This window comes from Saccopteryx leptura, chromosome 12 (assembly GCF_036850995.1).
Source record: "Saccopteryx leptura isolate mSacLep1 chromosome 12, mSacLep1_pri_phased_curated, whole genome shotgun sequence".
Classification (NCBI taxonomy): domain Eukaryota; kingdom Metazoa; phylum Chordata; class Mammalia; order Chiroptera; family Emballonuridae; genus Saccopteryx; species Saccopteryx leptura.
The window spans coordinates 29582126-29600350 of record NC_089514.1 but is presented as its reverse complement, the minus strand read 5'-3'; the positions used below and the strand labels follow the sequence as shown (position 1 = coordinate 29600350).

Genomic DNA, 18225 nt, shown 5'->3' with positions numbered 1-18225 from the left:
ACAGCAGGGAGGTTGTGGAGAGAAGATACGGAGAACAGGAGGGTTGTCTTGAAAAATGTGGGAAGACTGTGGGGAAATGTTTCACCAGAGGAAAGAATAAGGGACAGTTGGACAAGAGAATTAAAGATACTGCTGGCAAGAGAATAACCCATTTGTTGACTCTTGAGATCTAGCTTGGATAGAGAGGAAAATGCAAGGAGAAGCGGAGAAGCCTGGTAAGTGAAAATAGGAGTGGTCAAGAGAATGTGGGGTTGGAGAATGCGGCAGCGAGATTTCTGGAAGGCTTTGAACTGTGGTTAGAAAGAGGCTCTTCTGGAGGAGGGCAGTTTGGAGTGTGTCCGTAAAAGGAGTGGGGAATGTCTTGGAGGTTGGTGACCACTGGAGATAAGGAAGCAGAAGATCAAAGAGGCTACTTTCCTGGCTGGACTAGTGAGTAAGTGTTGAAAGCAGCCGTGTGAGGAGCATGCATGCTCTGAGAATGGCTTGGGCAGTCAGTCTTGTAGAGCAGTTCTCCCAGTGTTGCCAACAGGTATCATTTCTTCCTTTTAAGATGGCAGAAAATTGTGTAATAAATTTTGGTCAGCTTTCCACCCAACATGCAGAAATTATTTTTCATGCTTAAAGACTAAACTCTGATCTAGAGAACTTATCTATTGAGAATTACTTGAAGGAGCAAAATAGCTAGGATTTATTGTTTTTAACAACAAAATATTCTTACAAACATTGGACAGTTTTACTGCTTTGTTTTACATATGTAGATATCAAGTGCAACAGTTTAATATCTACAAATAGCAAAGTGTCTGACTGCATGGCGTAATATTTCAAACAAATTTTCTAAAAATGTTTTTTAGTATTTAAGTGACTTTGTTTCTCTTGATACCATCAATAAAATGTTGATTCATATATAAGGCATTCTCAAATTTAGGGGATATAATCTTGTCATTTAGTATTGCATAACATGCATAAATAGATTTTTTCATAGATGTTAAAATCATATTAAAAATTCATTTTTAGTAAGTTCATATACAAATTTATTTCCTCAATAAATAAAGTTTGTATTTGTTTACTGGATATTAAAAAAATTCCATACATGTTAAAATCATAATATGACTATATACTTAAAAACTCACAGTGATATTGCATTGCTTATTTGATAACCCTAATAACCTGTAGAATAATTATTAAGTGGTAAGATTATCTCTGAAAAGCCAAAATACTAGACGTAGTTTTCCACCTCCTAGCAGTAACTCTTTGGCTTCGTGTATATTGGTCTCTCTTTTACTTCATTTCATGACACAATTTCTTTTTTCTTTTTTTAAGATTTGTTTTATTGATTTTAGAGAGAGGAGCGAGAGAAGGAGGGGAAGGAGTAGGAAGCATCAACTCATAGTAGTTGCTTCTCATATGTGCCTTGACCGAGCAAGCCCAGGGTTTTGAACTGGTGACTTCAGTGTTCCAGGATAATGCTTTGTCCACTGTGTCACCACAGGTCAGGCTCACGACACAATTTCTATAAATAAAAACTCTAAGGAAGGGGAATATTATTAAACTGCAAGGAATCACTTGAAAAATAAAGAGCTGCTTTTGTTCACCTGTTTAAAATTGTTATTTTAACTATTAATTAAATAATATCAGCATTGCCTGACCGGGTGGTGGCGCAGTGAGGAGAGCGTCGGACTGGGATGCAGAGGACCCAGGTTTAAAACCCCAAGGTCGCCAATTTGAATGTGGGCTCATCCTGTTTGAGCACAGGCTCACCAACTTGGGCGCAGGGTCGCTGGCTTGAGTGTGGGATTATAGACATGACCCCATGGTTGCTGGCTTGAGCAAGGGGTCACTCGCTCTGCTGGAACCTTCCCCCTTTCTTCCCCCCCACCCCCGCATCAAGACACATACGAGAAAGCAAGCAATGAACAATTAAGGAGCCACAATGAATTGATGCTTCTCATCTCTCTCCCTTCCTGTCTGTCTGTCCCTATCTGTCTCTCTCTGTCTCTTTTCTGTCTTTTTCTCTGTTTCTGTCACACACACACACACAAAATCAGCATTGATTCTAAAATGTATAGGGGAGATGTGACAATAAACCTGCAGCTTGTTGTATTTGAAATTTAATAACTATTTATACATTCTATCGAAACAATTTAAATTTGGAAAAATAACTTACTTGGAAAAGTAATGTTTTGTTTAATTTTAACATGTGTTTTTTAACTTTTGTCATTTAATTATTCAAGGTTTTCTCGTAGTTAAGATTTTACTTTCAGAAGCTCAAAATTATTTTTATTTTCTTGACTGACATCCCTCATTGTCGCTAATAGAGCAGAATGCTTTCTTCATTTTGATGCGCAGGAGGTGCTCATAAAGGAAGAAACTTCTTTTCAGAAGTCTTCTAACTCCTTGACCTCAATTGACAAGTTTCCAATAGTGAGGTTAAAAATATGTAATTTCAAGTGTATTATTATTGAACTATTTTTTAAGTTTCAAAAATTTTCCAAATAACTTACCTTGAAACTTTTTGATTAAAACAATGAAAAATGAAGTTTAAAATATGTCCTAAAATGAATAATATTGTAGACTTTTGCCACAGTCTAACATCATGTTGTGAAACAAGTTGTTTACAAGTATGATGAGGTATGATGGAGAATTTAGTACTAGTACTTTTGCTATGTACTAGTGTTACTCTTTCCAAGTATTTAAATGAATTTTAAGAAATAATGCTTTGTGTTTTATATATATAAATATATATATGCACACAGCCATTGTGTGTGTGTGTGTGTGTGTGTGTGTGTGTGTGTGTGTGTGTATTTGAGGTGCAAATGACAACTGATTTAGTTCTTAATATTTTCTCATTTTTGCTTATTTATCCCTTTAATGTCCAGATCAGACTGAGTGTGGCTAAGGTCAGCTTTGGACAGGTATATTTGTTTTCTACAATATGCATTTATCTCATTTCAAGGGTTCAGAGTTGGCCCGGCTTAACTGCGTCCTCTGCTTAGGGTCTCACAAGGCTAAAAGAGAGGTATTGGTCAGGTTTTGTTCCTGTCTGGAGGTTGGAGTACTTTTCCAAGGTCAATGTGGTTGCTGGAATTGGTTCCTTAAGGTTATGGGATGGAAGTATCCTTGCTGACTATAAACTGGGAGCAGCCTTCAGCTACTAGAGCAGGGGTCGGGAACCTAGGGCTCACGAGCCAGTTGTGATGGCTGCATCTGGCTCGCAGACAAATCTTTAATAAAAATAATAATAACGTTAAAAATATAAAACATTCTTATGTATTACAATCCATTCATTTCCTACCGCTCATGTTCATGGTTGCAGGTGGCTGGAGCCAATCACAGCTGTCCTTCGGAACAACACCAAATTTTTATTGGATAATGCGTAACATACACGGGTCGTTGTATGGCTCTCACAGAATTACATTTTAAAATATGTGGCATTCATGGCTCTCTCAGCCAAAAAGGTTCCTGACCCCTGTCCTAGAGGCTTCCTTGCCACATGGCCTTCTTGCAGACCCTCTCATGGCAAGTCAGCTTTCACTTCCAGTCCAGCAGGAGAGCCTCTTTTATTACCTCCAGACTCTCTGTTAAAGTATCCACCTGATTAAGTCAGGCCCACACAGGATGATCTTCCTCTGATTAACTTAGAATCAACTGAGCAATGGCCTTAATTATACCTGCAGAATGCTTTCACTTGTACTATATTCTGTTATTTAGAAGCCAATCACAGATTCCATCTGTAGTCTGGGGAGGGGATTATACAAGGGAGTGGTTACCAGGAGGAAGGAGTCATGGAGCCCATCTTATAATTCTCCCTGCCACAGATAAGTTGAATTAGTCCCTAAAAACCTATTCATTTGGGTCCTAGCAGGTTGGGGTAGAGCATCGGCCCGGAGTCTGTATGTCCTGGGTTTGATTTCCGGTCAGGGCACACTGGAGAAGCAACTATCTGCTTCTCCACCCCTCCCCCTTCTCTCTCTCTCTCTCTCTCTCTCTCTCTCTCTCTCTCTCTCGTTCTCTCTTGCTCTCCCTTCCCTTCCCCCAATTGTGGGCTTGATTGGTTTAAGTGCACCGCCTGGGGCACTGAGGATGGCTCTGTGGAGCCTCTGCCCCAGGTGCTGAAAATAGCTCCATTGCAAGCATGATGCCAGATAGAGCATTAGCCCCAGATGGGGGTTGCCGGGTGGATAGCAGTTCGGGCACATGTGGGAGTCTGTCTACCTTCCCTCCTCTTACTTGGAAAAGAAAGGAAAAAAACCCTATTTATTTGTTATTGATCCAGTTATTTACAAGTGTATTATTACTATATTATATGCAATTATATAAATACAGACTTATGTAAGTCACAAATGTAAGTTTCTACTAATAAAAAATGTTTGTAATTTTGGACAGCCTACTGCTTAATTCCTAACTCAGTTATTTATCCTTTTTGTTAACATAACAGTTAATTACATAGTGCCAATTTTGATGGTAAAACTTTCTAGAACATTTAAGAATTTAAATTGTGATTAATAAAGTCCTTAAATTTTCTATTCATTTGTTTAAATTTTATTTGACACCAAGTATCATTCTAAGTGAAGTTATCCTGCCCTTAGGATCCATTGCCTTGACTGCAATCTAAATAATGCTACAAGAATTTATTTTGATTTCTTGTGAAAAGAGAATGAAAACATAAAGTCTCCTAATTTAAGGGGGGGGGAGCTTCAAGTCATTTCCTATTGTATTTTAGCTTCAGTACTTACCTGAAACTTTCAAAGTATTTTGATATTTATTATCTCGTTTTTACATATCTCTGTGTGTATGCATCCATAGACAGGGAGACAGGCAGAAAGAGGGTAGGGGGAGAGATAGTGAGCATCTGTCGGGTCTCAAGCAGTGAGGATACCTTGCAAATGAGGCAGAACAAGATACCTGCCTTTTTGGAGCTCATGTTCTATTAGAAGAGATGAGACTAAAAAGTGATTTTTTGGAGCTCAAGTTAGTGCTAAAGGAAACAGAAGAAACAACAGTAAGTTAGTAGTAGCAGGTGGCACCCTATGGTAGCCAGGCATTAGTGGCCAGGGAGGCTTCTCAGAATCAGTGACTTAGCTCAGGCTATCTAGCAGTGACATTTTTCCAGTAGCTCTTTTCGATAATTCAAGATGCTGTTGCACTTAGCAGTATGTAAAATATGTTTTCATTGTAGCATGTTTTATATTTATTCTGTCATCACATTGTTGCTGAATAGTTGAATATTCAGAATTTGGTACTGAAATATTTCTCTGTAAAACTGACTTATTTTCCCAGTATATTTCAGTAAAGTAATAAAGCAATTAATGTGAAAATGTTTCTCATTTTAGGAATGGTGGAAAGCAGCCGACATAATTGGAGCGGATTGGATAAGCAAAGTGAGCTGCAGAATTTAAATGAAGAGAGAATCTTAGCTCTGCAGCTCTGTGGGTGGATAAAGAAAGGCACAGATGTGGACGTGGGGCCCTTTCTGAACTCCCTGGTACAGGAAGGGGAGTGGGAGAGGGCTGCCGCCGTGGCACTGTTCAACCTGGATATCCGACGGGCCATCCAGATCCTGAACGAAGGGGCGTCTTCAGGAAAAGGTACTGGGTCGAGTCTCAGGCACTTGCAGTTCATCGATTCCTTTAAAGAAAAGATGCTGATAATTTTCAAAAATCTAATCTTAGTATTTATATGTGCATTTTTTAAAAGAGAAATACATTTTCAAAATGTATTTTCTTGGAGATTAGGACCACTTTAGTTTGCAAGCATTTTTATGATGAACAATTTGAGTGTATTTTATTTTTTTAACTATATAGTTATTGGTTTACTTGTCAGAAACTGCATTTTAGTTAGATTAATACAGATTCTGATAAAAATGATACTTTGATTTGCAAAAGTGCTTAAATTTGAGTCTAGTGATTTATACAGTTTCCATTTAATATTTTTTTAGAAAGGAATAAAGAATGAAATGTGAAAAAGGTTTTATGTGATAAAATTTTCACTCTTAACATTTTGTAAAGGAATACTCAAGAGAAAGAAATCTTAATCCAAAAATTCAGTTTTTTTCTTATCAGGAATATATCACTTGAGAATACCTAAAATGTATATATCAATAGTTACTGATTTTTAATACGCTTAGCAAATTATTTCTGAGTATTCAGATACTTAATTTCTCTATTTGCTGGTCCATTTTGCAACCATTACAGCTTGGTTATACCATAGAGAAAAATATGATATTAACTATAAAATATTACTTGCAGTCTAAAAGTTGAAAAAGCTAATGTTTTGTCCTGATTTGCCTCTTTTTTTTATCACCTTTGCTATAATGTAAGTCTCCCCCATTTGAGATTGCAATAGAAATAGAAGACATGCAATGGTAAAAATAATTGATAGTTAAAGCCGTTTCTAATTATAAGTTTGCTGCGACCTGAGAGTATGATACTTTCCTGTCACATGTATCTGGAATATTGGCTGTTAGATTTGAACACCCCTACTAACCGTGGGGGAAGTAACTTTCTAGTGATAGGAATAATTTGGTCAAGAACTGAAGGAAAGATTTCTGAGCCCAATATTCCTTTCCATTTGGAAATAAATTGTTCTAAGCAGGATTCAAAGAATATATTCCTTTTTTTTTTTAATTATGAAAGGCTAATTTAAATCTAACTTAATAGTGGGCAGAGAAGCAAGCACAAAAATTTGGGGAGGGTGTTTATGGGTATGAAGAACAAGGCTATTAAGGTAAGGTGGGAAATGTTTATTTAGAAAAGAAAGAAAATGATTAAGATCAGGAAACAAGAAAGCTGCTATCATAAATGTAGAAAAGACTTAAAAGTAAAAGCTGAAGGTTAGTTTAGTTTTCCCTTTTGAAGCTCAGCTTGGTAGAAGGCCAGGCAGCCGTAGGGTTGACTTCTGAGTTACTAGCTTATCAACAGCCGTGTAAACTTCTAAGAATAAAAGTTTAAAAGACTATTAGTAACAAATGCTTTGTTGCAATTGTGTCTAAATACAATTCTGTGCTACTACTGATAGTTTCGTCTTAGAAAATTAAAAGTGTAATACAATAATAAGAATGCTGAAATACTGGTTTTTAGTACCTTGTAGTTAAAACATATACATAAATATGTGCATTTATATGGAGGAATAGGAAAACAAAATGATTTTGAAAATTGCAGTCCTAAAATACAGTAATATTGACTATCAGTGCTATGGAATATCTCAACCAACCTGAACGAACTTGATGATAAATTTGGCATTGATTCTGGTGGGGTGGCTTTGCTTTTCTTCAGTTAGTTCTTGAGCAGTAAGAACCTGCCTGGACTGAGGGCTTGAAAATGAAGACGGACTTGCCTTGCACAGGGTTCCAATATAAACAAAAGTGTTATAAGAGTGGAAATTTTTGCTTGTGGCCCTTTTCAAATTTTCCAATCCGAATCAAAATCCTTACTCCAGTGGACTTAAATTTCTGGGGGTAAAATTCAGTCTCTGGTCTTTATTTGTTTATGGTATAAGAACTGGAAAAAGGAGTTGTTAAGCTTTTGATCATTTGATTAGCTGGCTGTTTTTAATATGCAGGCGATCTGAATCTCAATGTGGTAGCCATGGCGTTATCAGGCTATACCGATGAGAAGAACTCCCTGTGGAGAGAAATGTGCAGCACTCTGCGATTGCAGTTAAACAACCCGTATCTCTGCGTCATGTTTGCCTTCCTGACGAGTGAAGCAGGATCTTACGATGGAGTACTGGTAAGGCTCATTTCGGCTTCATAAGGCTCTCTTTTTAACGTAGAAGTTTTTATCTGACTTTGTTAAAATTTTCACATGTCTGTTGCATAAAGTACTGTTATAGTTTGATGCATTTTCTATTTAAAATAATGTATCAAACAGTTTTTGAGCTGCTTTTCTTGACTGTGACTGCTAGAGTTAGCTGATAACAAACAGAACTTGATTTTTTTTTTTTTTTCCCCAGAGACAGAGAGAGAGTCAGAGAGAGGGATAGACAGGGACAGACAGACAGGTACGGAGAGAGATGAGAAGCATCAATCATTAGTTTTTCATTGCGTGTTGCAACACCTTAGTTCATTGATTGCTTTCTCATATGTGCCTTGACTGTGGGCCTTCAGCAGACCGAGTAACCCCTTGCTTGAGCCAGAGACCTTGGGTTCAAGCTGGTGAGCTTTTCCTCAAACCAGATGAGCCCATGCTCAAGCTGGCGACCTCAGGGTCACGAACCTGGGTCTTCTGCATCCCAGTCTGCCGCTCTATCCACTGCGCCACCGCCCGGTCAGGCAGAACTTGATATTTTACAGTAGTTTTAGTAATAGAATTTTTAAAAGTATGTGTAAGTTTCTCGTTTTTGTTAAGTAAACCAACACATGATCAACACATGAGTGGGATGACCATGTCTTGTCTGAGTATTTGTCTTTCTCAGACATGTTATAATTTGGAAGATAAATTATATGCCCACATTACTGATGGTGGCTGTTTCATTTTTTCATTGCTGTTTTTGTCTCTTCTGCTTGAACCACCTGTGACCATAGTCACCACATGGTTTATTTATCACAAAGTTGAAAAGAATAAAGTGAGATTTGCTTGTCAGTTTTAGTTACTGACTTTTTTGTTTGTTTTAAGATTTTACTTACTGATTTTATAGAGAGGACAGAGAGAGAAAGGTGGGGGGCGGGAGTGGGAAGCATCAGCTTGTAGTTGCTTCTCCTTTGTGCCTGTGACCGGGCAGCCTCAAGAGTTCCAGGTCAACACTCCATCCACTGCACCTCCACAGGTTAGGCTTCAGTTACTGCATTTTGAACTTCACATTAGAACCACAACTTTCTTTGCTCTGTTGTGCTTCTTTCCAGCACTGAGAAGAGCTTTTCAACATAAAATTATTCCTGTTTGACATCATAGCATTTCTTATGAAATATAGATTGTTTGAATAATTTATTTAAATGTTATTCCCTAAGAATTTATAAAAAACATAATTGCAGTAAATGTTGTTAGTGTCCATTTTGGCAGTTCCTTAGTTTATATATATTTGTCTGTTACTTTTAATAAAGAGAAGTATCTTGTCTAAATATTAAGTTCTATATTTTAAATTAAGTGGCCTATTATAAAGACCTTCTTTTCTTATACCTAAATTTGGGTTATTAGGTAGGGGTATCTTATCTTGAGTAGGAAGTTTATGTTTCTAAACTGTTTTAAGCCTGACCAAGCAGTGGTGCAGTGGATAGAATGTTGGCCTGGGATATTGAGGATCCAGGTTCGAAACTCCGAGGTCACCAACTTGAGCGTGGGCTCACCAGCTTGAGTTCAGTCAGGGTCGCTGGCTTGAGTGTGGGATTATAGCCATGACCCCAACGTTGCTAGCTTGAGCATGGGGTCACTGGCTCACCTGCAGCCTCCCGGTTAAGGCACATATGAAAAAGCAATGAACAATTAAGGTGCGCAACAAAAAATTGATGCTTCTCGTCTTTCTCCCTTCCTGTCTGTCTGCGCTGTCCCTCTCTCGCTCTCTCACACACACACACACACACACACACACACACACACAATAAACTATTTTAAGAGTATACCTAACTATACTTTATGTGTAAGTAATTATAATTAATATTGTTCTTTTTAAAAATTGTTAAGTCCTCTAGTGAAAAGTACTGACATGGGAAATCAAAAGATATAGAAAGGTCTGAGTTTTTGACTGTGCTATTGTTGCCTTAGCTGGTCAGTGAACTTTTGGAGATTTTAGTTTTCTCAGCTTAAAATGGAACAGATAATAATTATAACTCTTTCCAGATCAAAGTTTTAATACATGAACTTGGATCTAAAAGTTAGATCTAGCTTGTGTCAGATTCCCTCTTTAGGGCAGAACTCTAAAAAATACTTTATATTTGCAAAAATATAAAGGTATCAACTGAAGTCATCTTATGTTTAATGGAGAAAAACTATAGTTTGTAGAATGACTTCATTAGAAATACTTTTTTCCCACCTTTAAACTATGTTTTACTCATCACAGAATTGTACCTTTCTACATTCATAGCAAACATTTTTCAAAATAGTGTTTTACAGATTGACAAGTATACAGATTTTATTTGTTATGATGCCTCTGAAATTTTTGACATAAACCACCTAATAGTGTCTTACTATAGATACAGTTGTGTTTTTATTTATAAAAGTATGTTTTGAAAAATTATCACTTTGTATTTAGAAATGTATTGATTTTCTTTCTAAATTCTGTACTTGTATATTTACTGGTAATACACAGATTTTCTAGACTTGTTTACCTTAGCAGCCAAAGAAATATTTCCTGTTTCCCCAGTTAGTTTCTGTGATGGAAGGATTACATGATGCTTAAATTTGATAAACTGTACATCATTACTTATATTTTCTGTTTGAAGTAGGTAAGACTGAACTAGAATTCTCTTTTAACTAAATTGGTCAGTATTTGAGAGGTAAAACTTTGCTTTTAAGAACAATAATTTAGCAGAGTTTCTTGATAATTATATTAAGAAAGTCATCTTAGGTGAAATAAGTGAGACAGACAGATACCATATGATTTCACTTGTATATGGAATCTAAGGAACAAAATAAAACAGAAAGAAACTCATATATAGAGAAACTGATGGTTGCCAAATGGGAGGGGTTTTGGGAAGATTGGTGACAAAGGTGAAGGGATTAAGAAATACAAATTGGCAGTTACAAAACAGTCACAGCGATGTTCAAGTACAGCCTAGGGAATATAGTCAGTAATATTGTAATGGTCATGAATGGTGTCAGGTGGTTATTATAGACTTAATGGGAGATCACCTCATAAAGTATATAAATGTCTAACCACTCTGCCGTATACCTGAAACTAATAAAATATTGAATGTCAACTGTAATTTAAAATTTTTTTTTTAATTTTTAAAAAGGCATCTTAGGGGATCAATACCTTTGAAAATAAAATTACAGTTTATGTATATAAATACTTAGTCTTCAAAAATTTAACACTCATAGCACTTGGAAGTAACTCCTTGCCCTTCTCTGCAGTATGAGAACAAAGTGGCTGTGCGGGACAGAGTGGCCTTCGCCTGTAAGTTCCTCAGTGACAGTCAGGTAAGCACTGATGCAACTCCACATTTGAAGTGATTGATATTTGTAGTCACTGGATTAAGAAATAATCTTTATATATAAATATGTATGAGGTATATATAAATCCTTCTAAAAGTAATCTATTAGATCAAGATATTATAAATATGTATCATAAGTAAATTTACTTTTTAAATAATGCTAACTTAGTATTTTAGTTTATGCTTTGGGAGTGAGATTGGTCAGTAAATAAAGAGTGAATTCACTCTTAGGGATACTGTAAAAGGGTTTCTTTGTTTTCTAATACAATACATTGGTACTGAATATATATTCAATAGTATATGCTATGTATATAGGTAGAGAGAAATGCACATAAGTGATTAGCATTATGATGGTGCTAAGCGCTGTAATCATGAAAACATCCCGGGTAATAGGTGTCTGGCTAGAGTGTGGAGCGGGAATAAGTCTGGGAAGACCTTACAAGTGATGGTAGTTTTTGATACTCTTGAAGTTCCCTTTCAACTTAGAATCTAGGATTCTCTTACATTGTACTATAATAGACAACCAGAACTCTACAGAATAATAAAAACAGTTTTCTTTAAATTTATAATACTATCTATATGTATTTCTTTTACAGAATAATTACTGAACATATAAGTGCCTTGATTTTTTTAGAAAACATTTTAAATGATCATGAAATGCACATTGTAATTTATATTAGATGCCTAGATTTCTTAGAGATCATGCTTCTAGATTTTTGGAGGGGTTTTTGTTTTAAAATGTTCTATAGTAAGAATAAAATTGTTCCACATGTAAAAGTTTTGAAGAACAAGAGATACAGTGAAATGGATTGCTTCAGAAAAGTCACTTTAAATTTTCCAGTTAAATAGATACATCGAAAAGTTGACCAATGAAATGAAAGAGGCTGGAAATTTGGAAGGCATTTTGCTTACGGGCCTTACTAAAGATGGAGTGGACTTAATGGAGAGTTATGTCGATAGGACTGGAGATGTCCAAACAGCAAGTTACTGCATGTTACAGGTTAGTGCAGTGTGGCAGTAACCAAAAGAAAAACATGTCTAACCACCTCTGTACTTTCTTCCTTCATACCGTGGTGTCCCTTTACTTGCTGAGGATCTTTAGATGGCATTTCACTTTAACCCTTTGAGTAGTGAGTTTTTTTCATGCTCGCTGACCCCCCGGGAGTGAGTTTTTTTCAAAAAATGAAATTAGTTCTAGTTACAGTTTTTTTAAAACTTAAAATTATGTTTGTCTGATAACCAATTTATGGAAACAAGAAAATACATTTGCCTTTTGTTTTTGTATTTTTCTGAAATGAGAAGCGGGGAGGCAGACAGACAGACTCCCGCATACACCCAGACTAGTATCCACCTGGCATGCCCACCAGGGGGCGATGCTCTGCCCATCTGGGCCATTGCTCCCTTGCAACCAGAGTCATTCTAGCGCCTGAGGCGGAGGCCGTGGAGCCATCCTCAGCACCCGGACCTACTTTGCTCCAATGGAACCTTGGCTGTGAGAGGGGAAGAGAGAGAGAGAGAGAGAGAGAGAGAGGAGAGGGGGAAGGGTGGAGAAACAGATGGACACTTCTCTTGTGTGCCCTGGCCAGGAATCAAACCTGGGACTCCACACACCAGACCGATGCTCTACCACTGAGCCAAACTGCCACTGAGCCAACCTGCCAGGGCTACATTTGCCTTTTATTAATGTTGCCTTACACAGGTAGGATCGTACTCTGGATGCTCAGGAGGCACGAGGACGTACATGAACATTCGTACTACTCAAATTGACCTAATTAGTTGATCTTCAGAGGACTTCTTCCTTATCATACTCTCCCTAAGCCTCCTGCTTTGGGTTCCAGTTTTCCTTTCACTTTAGGAAGTGTCAGTCTTTATTTTATCAAATAATACGGAGAAACCTTGGTTTATAAGTGTCAACACAACTACACCTTCTACAAAAGAGGCTGCAGTTCTCTGACCTGAACTCTAGTCTCACATGACGTGCAGAAGGCGAGTTGTAGCACAGCTCTCTTAACTCCCACCTTCCCTTATTATCAGTGGACAGAATTTAGAGCAACCAGTTCATCTGCCTTCTGTTTTTACTCTTCGGTGATTACGGACAGATTCCTGGCAAAAGTTTGCTTTTACTTTACTTTTGTTGGAAATTTGGTGAAAATTTGGAGCATTTTTCTGAGCTTTCCTGTAGCCCTGCAGCTAATCTTACCCTTTCCTGTGTTCCCTTTCCTGCCTTCATCCTTGTACAGTATGAGAGCGCACTGTGGATAGGAAAGCGCTCCTGCTGTGGGCTATCCAGTTTCCTTCCCTTTAGGAAGTGTCAGTCTTTATTTTGTAAAATGCTCTCTCCTTCACCTTTCATTCTTATAAACATAGATGCTGGCCCACAAATTGCATTGTAAATTTACCCTAAGATTTCAGGCCACGGCCCCGTGGACAGAAAGGTGTCCTTCTATAATATAATGCACTATTTTTTCTTATGAAATGGGATTACACCTTTTAAATCAAGCTAGATACATGGCAACAGAGTGCAAATTGGTTGGTAACCTCTTAACAAAATTTATAACATATTTAAAATGCAGACAAGTATATAATTGGATCTTGCTTTAAAAAAAATCCCATCTGATATGCAGTTGCCTTTTAATTGCGATGTTTCCTCCATTTATATTTTTATGGTCAAGGTGAAGCCAGCCATCTTGCTATTTCTTTTCTTTTTTTTCTCTCTGTTTTCTGTTGCTTTCCTGCCTTCTTTTGGACTGATGGAATAGTTCAGTGTTGCACTTTATTTTTATCTAGTGGCTTTTTAGCTATACCCCTTTTCATTATTATTTTTTTAAATAGTTGTTCTAACAATATGCATCCTTAACTCATTACTCAACATTTTACCTCCTTCTACTTCACATTTCTCGCCTGACACATCAGGCTTCCTACCCCGCCCTTACTTTTTCTACCTCACACCCAACACTTGATGCTTTTTGCTTCATAATTCACATTTCAAAAATGTTACAACAGTGTAATTCCATTTACACACTCCTTCCTTTAGCTTATTCTCAGATATCTTACTTCTATGTATATTACAAACTCTATTTTACAGTGTCATTTTTGCATTGAACAGTTGTCATTTGTGTAAAGTATGTGAAGAAGAAAAACGTGGACTTTAGAATTGTTTACTTACTTACCATTCCAGGTACTGTTTATTTATTTATTTATTTATTTTAAAGATTTTATTTATTCATTATAGAGAGGAGAGAGAGAGAGAGAGAGAAGGGGGGAGGAGCAGAAAGCATCAACTCCCATATGTGCCTTGACCAGGCAAGCCCAGGGTTTTGAACCGGCAACCTCAGCGTTTCCAGGTTGACGCTTTATCCACTGCGCCACCACAGGTCAGGCCCCAGGTACTGTTTAGACCCGCAGACCCCGAGTTTGTTGGGTCTTGTTTCCCTCTGGTCGTTCTCTTTAGCATTTCTCATAGCACCCAATTGCTGGTGACAAATTCTGTCCGTCCATTTCGTTCCTGTTTTTCTTTCAGCCTTTTATTTAAAGGTGTGGTTTCATAGTCTTCCTCTGTTGTTTCTGATGAGAAGTCAGCTGTTACTCTCTTTGTTTTTCCTGTGTAATTGTTATTTTTCTCTTGGACTGCTTTCAAGGCTTTCTATTTTTAGCAGTTTAACTTTGTTGCCTAATATGCTTTTTCCCCCTTCTGGTTCACTGAGTTTCTTGGATCTGCAAGGCTGTGTTTTTCATCACATTTGGGAAGTTTTCAGACATTTCTTCTTTAAATATTTTTTCCAGCCTCAATCTCATTCTCTTCTTCTTGGACTCTACTGAACCTATATTAAATCATTTAATATTATTCTCTAGGTATCTGAGGCTCTATTTAGTTTTCTTTTATCTTTCTCTGTTCTTCAAATTGGATAAATTCTATTCATTTGCTTATTGCCTCTTCTGTCACCTTCTTTCTGATTGTTTTTAGGGAATAATTTTAGTTATTGTACTTTTTAGTTCTAGAATCTCAGTTGTTTTATACTTTGTATTTTTTTTCAGCCCTGATGATAGGGATATTTATTCGCTAGTTAAAACACTGTTTTTCTTTAAGTCTTTGAACATATGTCTAATTGCAGCAGCATTAAACTCTTTGTCTATGGATGTTTTTAGGTTTAGTTTCTATTGTGACTGCCTTTTTCCTTGATAGTGGATCACATATATCTGTTTATATATCTAGTTATTTTTTAAATTTAATACTGCATGTTGTATACAATACATTATAAAGTTCTGGATTCTTTTAGCTTTTTCTGAAGAATTTTTGTTAGTACTTTTGAAAGTTCAATTACTTGCTGCTCACTTTGGTCTGACATTTTGCTACTGTGGATCTGTAAAGCCCAAGATATTCTGTAAGTCCTAATTCAGACTTACTCCCTGAACTGTTTCCTCTGCAGATTTTGTCAGAGCTTGACTAGGTTTTATAGGGTCAATCTAGAGAAGAGTTACTGAGCATAGATTAACCGAATTCTTTCTTCATTTATCTTTACTGCCATGGAAGGAGCAAGGGGTGGGGGTTATATGAAGATTTCTTATTTTCCTATGATATTTTTTTATATTTTTATTTAGACAATTAAATTTAACAGGGTGATATTGGTCAACCAAAGCCCATAGATTTAGCGAAAACATCTCCACATCATTTGGACAGTCAATTATGCTGTATACCCAGCATCCAAAGTCAAGTCATCTTCTGTCACCCTATATTTTGTTTCTCTTTAAGTCCCTCCTCATCACTTCCCTTCCCCTCCCCCTGGTAACCACTGTACTTTTATATATGTCCATGAGTCTCAATTTTGTGTCCCACCTATGTATGGAATCATACAGTTCTTAGCTTTTTTCTGATTTACTTATTTCATTCAGTATAATGTTATCAAGGTCCATCCATGTTGTCGTAAATGATACTATGTCATCATTTCTCATGGCTGAGTAACATTCCATAGTATATATGTACCACATCTTTATCCAATCCTCTATTGAAGGGCATTTTGGTTGTTTCCATATCTTGGCCACTGTGAACAATGCTACAATGAACATGGGGCTGCATGTGTCTTTACATACTAATGTTTTTGAGTTTTGGGGGTATATACCCAGTAGAGGGATTGCTAGGTCATATAGTAAGTAGTTCTATTCTTAATTTTTTGAGGAACCACCATACTTTCTTCCATTATGGTTATACTACTTTACATTCTCACCAACGGTGGATGAGGATTCCTTTTTCTCCACAGCCTCTCCAGCACTTGTTATTACCTGTCTTGTTAATAATAGCTAATCTAACAAGTGTGAGGTGGCATCTCATTGTAGTTTTGATTTGCATTTCTCAAATAGTGATGATGACCATTTTTTCATATATCTGTTGACCATTTGTATTTCTTCTTGGGAGAAGTGTCTGTTCATGTCCTCTTCCCATTTTTTTATTGGATTGTTTGTTTGTTTTTTGCTGAGTTTTGTGAGTTCTTTATATTTGGATATTAGCTCCTTATCTAAGTTGTTTGAAAATGTTATCTCCCATTTAGTTGGTTGTCTCTTTGTTTTGTTGACAGTTTCTTCTGCTGTGCAGAAGCTTCTTAGTTTGATTTAGTCCCATTCATTTATCTTTGCCTTTACTTCCCTTGCATTTGGGGTCAAATTCATAAAATGTTCTCTCCGGCCAAGGTCCATGAGTTTAGTACCTATGTTTTCTTCTGTGTAATTTATAGGTCTTTGATCCATTTTAAATTATTTTTTGTGCAAGGAGATAAACTGTAGTCAACTTTCATTCTTTTGCATGTTGCTTTCCAGTTTTCCCAGCACCATTTATTGAAGAGGCTTTCTTTTCTCCATTGTGTGTTTTTGGTTTCTTTATCAAAGATGATTTGACCATATATATGTGGTTTTATTTCTGGGCTTTGTATTCTGTTCCAATTGTCTGTGTGTCTATTTTTCTGCCAGTACCATGCTGTTTTGATTATCGTGGCTCTATAATATAATTTGAAGTCAAGTATTGTAATGCCTCCAGCTTCATTTTTTTTCCTTAGGATTACTTTGGTTATTCAAGATTTTTATGGTTTCATATAAACCTGATGATTTTTTGTTCCATTTCTTTAAAAAATGACATTGGAATTTTGATGGGAATTGCATTAAATTTGTATTTATATATTGCTTTGGGTAATATGGTCATTTTAACTATATTCTTCCTATCCATGAACAAGGAATATTTTTCCATTTCATTGTATCTTTTCCAATTTCCTTTAATAATGCTTTGTAGTTTTCAGTATATAGGTTCTTTACATTCTTTGTTATGTTTATTCCTAGGTATTTTGTTTTCTTGTTACTGTAAAGGGATTATTTTTTTTTTTAGTTCTTTTTCTGTGGTTTCATTGTTGGCATATAAGAAAGCAACAAAAAAAAAGAAAGAAAGAAAGAAAGCAACAGACTTCTGTATATTAATTTTGTATCCTGTGACCTTACTGTATTGGTTTAATGTTTCTAATAGTCTTTTCTGTGGAGTCTTTGGGGTTTTCTATATAAAGGATCATGTCATCTGCAAAAAGTGAAACCTTTACTTCTTCTTTCCCAATATGAATGCCTTTTATTTCTTTCTCTTGTCTGATTTCTCAGGTTAGAACTTCCAGCACTATGTTGAATAGGAGTGGAGAGAGTGGGCAGCCTTGTCTTGTTCCTGATTTTAGGGGAAAAGTTTTCAGTTTTTTACCATTTAGTATGTTAGCTGATGGTTTGTTGTAAATGTCCTTTATTATGTTGAGGTATTTTTCTTCTATACCCATTTTGTTGAGTGTTTTAAACATAGAAGGATGTTATATTTTATTAAATGCCTTTTCTGCATCTATTGATAGGATCATATGGTCTTTGTTCTTTGTTTTATTGATATGGTGTATTAAGTTAATCATTTTATGTATGTTGAACCATCCCTGTGTTTCTGGTATGAATCCCACTTGATCATGATGAATTTTTTTTTTTTTTTTTTTTCATTTTTCTGAAGCTGGAAACAGGGAGAGACAGTTAGACAGACTCCCGCATGCGCCCGACCGGGATCCACCCGGCACGCCCACCATGGGGCGACGCTCTGCCCACCAGGGGGCGATGCTCTGCCCATCCTGGGCGTCGCCATGTTG

At 36.6% G+C, this 18225-nt stretch overlaps 1 protein-coding gene across 10 annotated transcripts in view; it reads left to right on the top strand.

Annotated features, from left to right (window-relative positions):
• Positions 1 to 18225, top strand: part of MIOS (meiosis regulator for oocyte development) — a 38653-nt gene that overhangs the window by 9780 nt on the left and 10648 nt on the right. For 9 of the 10 annotated variants that reach the window (XM_066353725.1, XM_066353722.1, XM_066353731.1 and 6 more), the window contains 4 exons: positions 5331 to 5585; positions 7558 to 7727; positions 11004 to 11069; positions 11925 to 12083. In XM_066353725.1, the coding sequence (XP_066209822.1) occupies positions 5331 to 5585; positions 7558 to 7727; positions 11004 to 11069; positions 11925 to 12083 (650 nt within the window). The remainder of the gene's footprint in view (positions 1 to 5330; positions 5586 to 7557; positions 7728 to 11003; positions 11070 to 11924; positions 12084 to 18225) is intronic. The other variant, XM_066353732.1, reaches the window with a different exon arrangement.